This window comes from Musa acuminata, chromosome BXJ1-7, assembly GCF_036884655.1.
Source record: "Musa acuminata AAA Group cultivar baxijiao chromosome BXJ1-7, Cavendish_Baxijiao_AAA, whole genome shotgun sequence".
Lineage (NCBI taxonomy): Eukaryota > Viridiplantae > Streptophyta > Magnoliopsida > Zingiberales > Musaceae > Musa > Musa acuminata.
Genome location: NC_088333.1, coordinates 36,386,713 through 36,395,684, shown reverse-complemented (window position 1 = coordinate 36,395,684; position 8,972 = coordinate 36,386,713). Strand labels below are relative to the sequence as shown.

At 34.9% G+C, this 8,972-nt stretch overlaps 1 protein-coding gene across 3 annotated transcripts; it reads right to left on the bottom strand.

Annotated features, from left to right (window-relative positions):
• Positions 1-3,889: 3,889 nt before the first annotated feature.
• Positions 3,890-7,847, bottom strand: LOC103974970 (alpha-humulene synthase-like). Of its 3 annotated transcripts, none has more exons than XM_065192661.1 (7): positions 7,678-7,847; positions 7,256-7,514; positions 5,999-6,371; positions 5,597-5,779; positions 5,286-5,421; positions 4,837-5,085; positions 3,890-4,372 (listed from the first exon to the last, which is right to left on the bottom strand). In XM_065192661.1, exons 1-7 carry the CDS (start codon positions 7,804-7,806, stop codon positions 4,082-4,084), a joined length of 1,620 nt encoding a protein of 539 aa, XP_065048733.1. In that variant the 5' UTR covers positions 7,807-7,847; the 3' UTR covers positions 3,890-4,081. The 3 variants fall into 3 exon arrangements, with proteins under 3 accessions (XP_065048733.1, XP_065048732.1, XP_065048734.1); XM_065192660.1 differs by having other exon boundaries at positions 5,597-5,815; positions 7,678-7,845; XM_065192662.1 differs by having other exon boundaries at positions 4,993-5,085; positions 5,597-5,815; positions 7,678-7,845.
• Between the last annotated feature and the right edge of the window lie 1,125 nt (positions 7,848-8,972).

Below are 8,972 nucleotides of genomic sequence, written 5' to 3'. Positions count from 1 at the left end.
GAGCCTTTAAATTACATAATCAAAACTTGGAGAACCGCCCAAAGCAATTCCCACAATTGCATAAAAGATCGACGGAGGGTTTGAAGTTTTAAACTTGCAGATTCTACAAGGGTATTAGAACCCTTGCAGATTCTAAACTTGGGGTTGATCTCTTTAGGGGATCGGCCTCCTTGGAACTCTATAGGGTTCCTCCTTTCAAGTTGCTGCTCAAAGGCTGCAGAAAAGATTCATCTATTGCTTATCAAAAGAGGAGGAATACATAGCTATTTATAGGGTTTCTAAACCCTAACTCCTAATAGGACTCCTACTTCTAACCAACTCCTAATAGGACTTCTACTCAAGACTCTTATTCCTTTACAACTCCTAATTCTTCTATAAGAAACAACCTCCTAACCGTAGCCAGCATCTTCACATCTTTAATAGGGGTCGGCTTAGGTAGGTTTTACATGAATATCCCTCTCAATTAGGACTCTCCTAGCTAGAGTCCTAACAGACCAGCCCTCTTCAAATCAGCCTTGTCCTCGAGGCTAACGATTCATGAATTTTGAGAATTTGATCTTCAAGTCGTCATAGTTCTCCCAAGTGGCATCTTCTGTTGGTAGGTTCACCCACTATATTAGCACTTTAGTAGTGGGTCATCGTCATCGAGTCACGATCCGTCGATTAATAATGGCACTTGGCTGGGTCTGGAGTTCTCCTTGGATAGTCATATTTGGTAGGTGGCTTTGGGCTGTCTCCAAGCACCTATTTACAACTTTTGTATGGCCGTCGATTTGTGGGTGATATGTCGTACTCCTTTTCAATTCAGTATCCTGCATATAGAATAACTTTGTCTAAAATTTGCTCGTGAAGATGCAAGTAGAATTTATTATAAGCATAATACGTCCCTTATAGTGTAATTCTTTTGAGTCCCAATTGTAATGAGCCATGGAGCTTGGTGCTTCCTCCAATTTTTTTATAATCTTACTAGTCTCTAAATCTTCTTGTCATTCCATCTTAATATTCTCAAGGAAGTCGTTGATCAAAAGTAAAACGGCCGAAACTTCAGCTTGCTCGGGGAGCTGCGTAAGCACATCTGCAAGAACATTCTCTTTCCCCTTTTTGTAAGTTATTTCATAATCAAATCCAAGAAGTTTTGTTACCCATTTTTAATGCTCAGGGGATGATATCTTTCGCTCCAAAAAGTACTTGAGGCTTTTATGGTCGGTTTTAATTTGAAATCGTCGATCAATCAAGTAGGGTCTCTACCTCGTTGCTGCACGCACAATAACGAGCATCTCCTTATCATATTTCTTTGGGTCTCTAGAAATAAAAGATTCTTTTTGACAAAAGTTGAAAAAGAAAAACTTCTTTCAAAATCTATCCAATTATGCTTAAATGAATAGGCAAAAACAACATGTTGGCGGATTTTCTTAATGTATATTAGAAGAAAATTATTGGAATTCATATCTATGATGGGATCTCCAAATATTAAAGACTGCTTATGGAATGTTCCGAACCCCACGGACATGATGGGACGTCTCGTGCCACAATCTATTTCATGGAGAGCTTTTCCATCAGTCGGCCGATGAGTCTGTCCTCGTGTTTCAAGCCTTCCGGCGAACATGTGGCTGTGCTTATTCCCTACTCTGTGGTGGACGATCAGCTCCACGACTTCAATACGGGAAGTCATCTGGAACTGCAGAAAGTGAGTTACAGCTGCTAGGCAGGGCTGTCACAAGTCTGAGTATATATTGGAACAAATATTACCCCTATCACATAGCATGACCACAAGATGCAGCTTAAGCAACTCTTGGATGGATAATGATATTTTGAATAATTTTATTAGCAATCCTAGATACTTTCTGGGTTGATTGTGGTTCTTCCATGGGTATGCACATTCTTTCAAGGGATTAGTATAGGGATATTCTTTCTAGATATGCTACGTCTTGGGACTGATAACCTTTCTTATGAAATATACACTTCAAGCTCAACAGAGACCAATATCTTTCCATCATTGATAGTATATGAGATAAAATGGTTAGAACTAAATATGCCGTGATTTTTCCTTGGAATATTCAAAATTATTATGGCAAAGCTAGAATCGGGTTTGTTTCTTCTCGCTCTTGAAAGTTTAAGAGGAGAGTTCACTAAATTTTTTGGTGATATTTCTATTGTTGATGTTTTCAAAGATAACTATATTTTAGATTCTCGTAGTCCATTCAAGCATGCTTTCAGCAATATACATGCTAGTGATAGATCTTTGGTGGTTCTAATCTCATTGTTAATCCATATATCACATGATCATTTTTAGTTTTAGAAGCTAGATAATAAGAGGGTTTGTTCTGCTAAGTCTGCCTATCATTTTCTTGCTTCTCAGTTGGAATGATTGATCCTAACATGGACTAGTTTTATTGTTTGTGGAAGCTTCCCGTGCTGCCTCAGGTTAAATTTTTTTGTTGGAAACTTTTGCACCGCCACCTCTCTTTGTCGATTGATCGTCTCAACTAAGAGTGTGCAGTAATGCTACTACTTGTCCCTTTTGTCAATCTAAAGCAGAAACCATTAATCACTTCTTTCTGTGCGTCTTTCCTATTAAATTATGGCAACTCTTTAAGTCTTAACTAGATATTCAATTTTTAATGAGGGGGTGCAGTGTCCCAATCCTGATGGCCAACCCTTGTGGGTTATAAATGATATTGGTCTTTGGTGAATATGGAGGGCTACGAATGATCTTGTTTTCAAACCCATTGCTTGTTCTGTTTACAAGATTTTTCATAAGATAGTAGAATTTGTTCTCTCTAATGACAAGGCCAAATCTTCTGATAGCATGGTGCATGAAATATGTCCATATCCTATTTGTTGGGTTAAATCTTTTGAAGGATGAGTGAAGATGAATCGTGATAGCTTTTCCAACAAGCTACATTGAGGGGATTAGAGTGATACTCGTGACCCATACTAGAAGTGATACTCAAGACCCAATTTTGGTTGGATGTAGGTACATTGCGGATCGTGATATCATATGTTGTGAAGCTGAGGCAATTCGGGTGGTTTTGATGGCTGCATCAGTGGATGTTCAAAAGATTTATAGTTAATTTGATTATATGTGTATTGTTTCTATGATACACTACAAACATAATATTTTCTGGATGAGGATTCTTGTGAATTGCATCATCAAAAGGGATGTGGATTTATGTAAATCTAATAGTGTGTATAAAGAATATCCTAATGAGCCACAAAAAAGCAATTAAAAATATTCTAGTACCCTTAATTTCATCTTATTCAATTTTGAACTTAACTAACAAATCGATCATCCCTCTTTGGGAGTATTCTATCTAAAGTTGTTTTGGCTTTGGAATCTTGATGATTAAGGTTTCATTTTGTGTAATTCTGCTTATTAATATTTGTATTGTCAGAAGGATGATTCTATGATGAATCCCCGGGGACAGTTGGCATAGGTTGTGAAAATTATCAATATTACCGAAGGTTAGTATACTTTTTTAGAGAGAAGTGTGGCCCTCTCAATTGGTCAATTTTTTGTGCTCTGATATGCACAACTCCTTTTGTAATTTTATGGTTTAGCTAATATAATTTTTTTTTTGGAGAAAAACAATCAGTCGTCCTAACTTATCCAAAATGTAGCTTGAATATATATGTTTCCGAATTGCAATTATCCCAAACTTAACTAATAAGTATCTTGATATCTGATGTAGGCATCTACAAACACACGTTGGCAAGACTGAAAAGAGTGAAAATTGCAAATAGCTAATATAATTTTGTAACACATACCAGCAACTTGCAAATTGCTTTGAACTACTGTTAAGCAAGGATTTCTGTTTTTGCATAGATAATACTGGCTTGAGCTTCCCAGGACTATTACAATACACGTTCATTTACAAAGGCTTACATATATTTCAGAATAAAGGATTCATAGAAGAAGCAAGCATAGTACAATACACGTTCATTTACAAAGGCTTACATATATTTCAAAATAAAGGATTCTTAGAAGAAGCAAGCATAGTACAACACACGTTCATTTACAAAGGCTTACATATATTTCAGAATAAAGGATTCATAGAAGAAGCAAGCAATCGTCATACAATCAAAGTGGAATAGGATGTACGAGTAACAAAGAGATATATTCCTTCGTCTTCGTAGAGGAGTTGGTGTATCCATCAATGTACTTATAAGTATTTTCTGATATTCGTGAATAATTAATAATCCTTTCAAGTAAAGCAATGGAGAATGTCGAATTGAGGCACTCTTCATTTATCTCCTTCCATGCATCGTCAACTAGACCTCGGAGTTTCTTACATGCCACATGCACATCTGTTCCGTACTCTTTCATGTAGCATTGGACTGTGGAGGCAACATGTTCCCTAGTTTGTTCCAACTGCAAATTTCATGAAAAAAGAGGACTAATGATCTACAAACTGAATTCTAAGGGATCCTTTCAGGATTTACATGTTCATATATTAAAACAAATTGATAGACTATTATCAATAATAAGGTGTAGATGAAGGGAATTTGGGAATCTACAGATGTGGAAGCTTACGAATGGGAATTTTTTTGTTTGTACTAGATTTCTTAATGTAAAATCTTATAAGTTCAGCGAAACTTTGATAATGCAATTGAGTGACACAAGAAATGCTTTATAGGTGATAAATACAAGGAATATTGAAGACAACCTTTGGAGATTACCTATTAAACCTCAATTATGGTCCATCTCATCTAATTGGAGAATGTATGTTTTTTTTTTATGTTATCATATTTCTACTATGAGAGATATCAGTGCAAAATTTACTATGAAAAATGTTTATATGATATCAAACACAGCAGATTATATTATGACTATACCTCATGTGAAGTAATGTCATTCATGATACGAACAATTATTGCAGAAGCTCGGACAATCTTTGGGAAACTAGTAATCCACTCAAATGCCTCCTTAGTTGCTATTTCTCCCATTCCAACAAAAGAAGCACATTCGAGCATAGGATATGCTGAACTTACGAGGGAAACATGTAGATGTTCTTCCAATGTTGGCACGTAATGTTGATCTCTCCATTTGGATTCCTCAAAATAAGCTTCAGATAAATCTTTCATCTGTACCCAAGTAAAACAAAACCATTCCTTAATATTTGTAATGCATGAGTAGCGTCTACAAATGGGACAATCTAAGTTCAATACTGTCGCATCTGAAATGCTTATTCTTTGTATTGGCCAATAGTGGATTCGTTTATTGCTTATGTAATGCTAATTAATAAAAGTGAAAATAAGAAGAACCTTATAATCTCATCACTCACCGCTTCCTTCAGATAGGTTATGCGATATTTTTCACCGGAAGCCAATAAATCTTCAAACTCTTCAAAGGTGTGGATTAGCTTTAGATAATAATCCTTCATATACTCTGGTAATTGATGAACAACCTTCGCATCCCACCTGCATATGTATTAGTTTCACCATCTTTAGAAAAATAAAACATAAACATACATGTTATTTTGCTATACACAATGACTAAAACTATTATGTGATATTATCAGTGGCACCATTTGTTATCATCTATTAAGCCATGATAGTAAAAGGTAATCTATCCATCGATATAAGATTTACGGACCTTTGAATTGCCTCAGTTAGTCGTTGACTCTCCTCCAATGTGCTATAGACATCATATATGTCGTCCAAAATTGAAATATGGGCAATCACCTTGGTCGTTATCACTCGTGCACGAGAATAATAGGGTTCAAAGTATATTGCCAGGATCCAGAAATAGCATTCCACCAATCGATCTCGAGCAAAACTGAGATTTTTTGAGGAGACTAAATCATTCCACCACCTTCAAGTCGTTCACAAATCAAAATGGCATTACATATCAATTAAAAGTTTGATGGGAGAAGGAACCAAGCTCAGCAATTAGCCTTCACTTGTTTACATTAGCAACATGATTGTATTTTTCTTTCTTTATAAAAATCCATAAGAAATATAGCTCCAGGGAATTCAAAAGTGAGGAAGAGCTTACATGGTGATGTTCTTAAGTTCCTCGCGATGAAGAGATTGCAGCAAATTGAAGTCCAACTTTGCAAGCTCCAGGATGGCATCATCTCGTGTGGCGTCCTCTTGGTATATAGATATGTAATCTCTTGCCAAGAGCCTTCTAATTCTCCTACAGAGAGGTGTCTCGAGGTCAAGAGACACTTGCGTTGTTAATGGTGGTTTAAGATCAGCTAATGCAGACACTAGGCTATTCCTCGTAAAAGAGATGGCTTCATCAAGAATGATCTCCCCATGAGTCCCAAGATAGGCTGCGTTGTACAAGCTTAACAGTCCTTTCACGTCACTCCCCAAGGTAGACATGAAACTCCCTCCCTCATCTTTGAACTTGTTAAAAACATCTACAGAAATACATAAGATTTTTTTGTTCTGAGGGGAAAACACATAAAGCCATATTATCAAAATTAATTTACCGTTTTAAGTGATTACGTGATAATCAATACAATGACTTTTGTGTGTGATTTTTATGTATATATATGTATGTATATATATATATATATACATATATATGTATGTATGTATATATATATATATACATATATATATATATATGTATATATATATATATATATGTATGTATGTATATATATATATATATATATATATATATGTATATATGTATGTATATATATATGTATGTATATATATATATGTATATATGTATATATATACATGTATATATGTACATACATATATACATGTATATACATATATATATACATATATATATATATATGTATATATGTATGTATATATATATATGTATATATGTATATATATACATATATATATACATATATATATGTATATATATACATATATGTATATATATATGTACATATATATATACATATATATACATATGTATATATACATATATATATATATACATATATGTATATATATATGTATATATATGTATATATATATATAGAACAAAGTACATCTTTTAATATAGTTGTTATAGGAGATCAAAACGTTTTGGGAAGTGTGAGGTCACCCATGTACAGAGAAGAAATTTCGTAGCAAAATGACCAGCTAATATTGTTAGAAGTCATCGGATTGATTGTTCAGTGACTTCTTTTTTGATGGGCTGATTAAGTTGTCTTCTTAAAACAAAAATCGTCCATCATTTCTAAATTACAAATTAAATTACTTTTGCAAACATAATTATAGATAAAACATACAAATACATCTACTCCAAGGAAACGTAAGAGCATATTACCAGGGGTCACATGATACCCTTCTTGTCTCAGCAGGCGAAACCGGAGAGCAGTATCGTAGAGACCATGATCGTTAAAATCGGCATCATGGACTCGTTTTAATGCTTCACTTATTTCTTTCTTGAAGTGATAACTCAAACCAAGAAGCTGAATTGAATCGACCAAGTCCATAGTTTGCAAGATGTCGGTAGTGTCTTTGAACATGCTTCTTACCTGCTCCATCAGTTCTTCGGCTCTCTCTTGCATCCTTGCATCGCACTCCTGCATCCACCATAGCATAGCAATTAATTGTTCAACCAACAAAACCGAAAGAAAGTAGCAAGCGCACATTTTTCATGTTAATGAAACATTAACACCATTCGTTCTCGGAGAGTTTCTTGCCTAAAACTTAGAACATAAGTGAGATATATGTGTATATACATGCCTGTGTACTGGGGGAGGACTCGGCCTGTAAGATAAAGTAATCACCCCAAACGGTGGGATGGTAGCTTGCAGACTTGCGAATCACCACTTCATCACCTGGAACGTGTGGCTGCGAAATCACGTTCTCCATTCTGATCTAGATGCAAGTGATGAGAGGATGGCGAGAGCCTGCAGCCTCGTGTAGCAATTTATAGAGTCTTGAATCTGGTTTGGTTTCGTAAGTGTCACGTTTCATGAGAAAGAAGATAACGAATGGGCCATCAGGGATTGTACGCTCCTTTTTGATTGGCTTATGTTTTAGCTTATCCATCATCTTTAATTGACGTCCGACAGACTATCTTGCAAGTGGTATGATTAGTTTTGAATCCAATAATATAGGAAAAAGACGAGATACAATTAGTTTTGCATCCATCATCCTTGCTCTCACTCTCATAAATCATGTATATAATCGTATATTAACTTAAGTTTTGTTACAAACTCTAAGTAGTGTCAAACTCATCATATCAGTCTACTCACTCTCAAACTATAAATAATATTATCTAAACTTTAGTTTAACTTTCAACATTTTTTCCATGTGTGTATTAATCGAACTCTTTTTTACTTTAAAGGGTTAAATTTCTTTCAAAACCTATCTACATATTCTTGTAGGAGCGATCCACTCATATGAGTTGGTTCATTTTGGGATGTTTCATCTTTATTCAATCATCAAACCTCCAGTTTGATTAATCGATGAAATAATTCTCGTTTTATAAAATAATTAATTAAAAAATAGCATGACATAACATAACGAAAAATTAAAACACAAAAGGGTTCATGCTAGAGAAGGTGTTTGGGACCAATTTTGAGCGTAAGACTGAGTGAGGAATTCAAAATCCTATCAAAGTAGATATTAAGTTCAATAGTTTCATTTTGATTTGTTGTTAAGATTAAGATATAACCGAGGAATCTATAGATTTTGTTGTTCGGAGTAATCAAGTTTCAGTAATAGAATTCTCAAATATTTTTCCCACATGTGGATGTGTGTGGTTGGTTGCACGGCATAGTACTAAAGCAGCAATTACTAATTTCAAAGAAGGCGCACGAGGGATCGTCTCTTTGATATAAATATGTCAACATACAAAAAAAAAGTTCACATGAGATTTTTAGATGAAAGGATTTGGAAGTTGATTGCCCACATGTCGATGCTCTCACGTGCTTGGCGAGGCCGACATGGGATAAACTTAAATCTATGAATTATTGGAATCTATAATGATATATTTATGCCATCATTACGAAACCCAAGGATGTATGACCTAA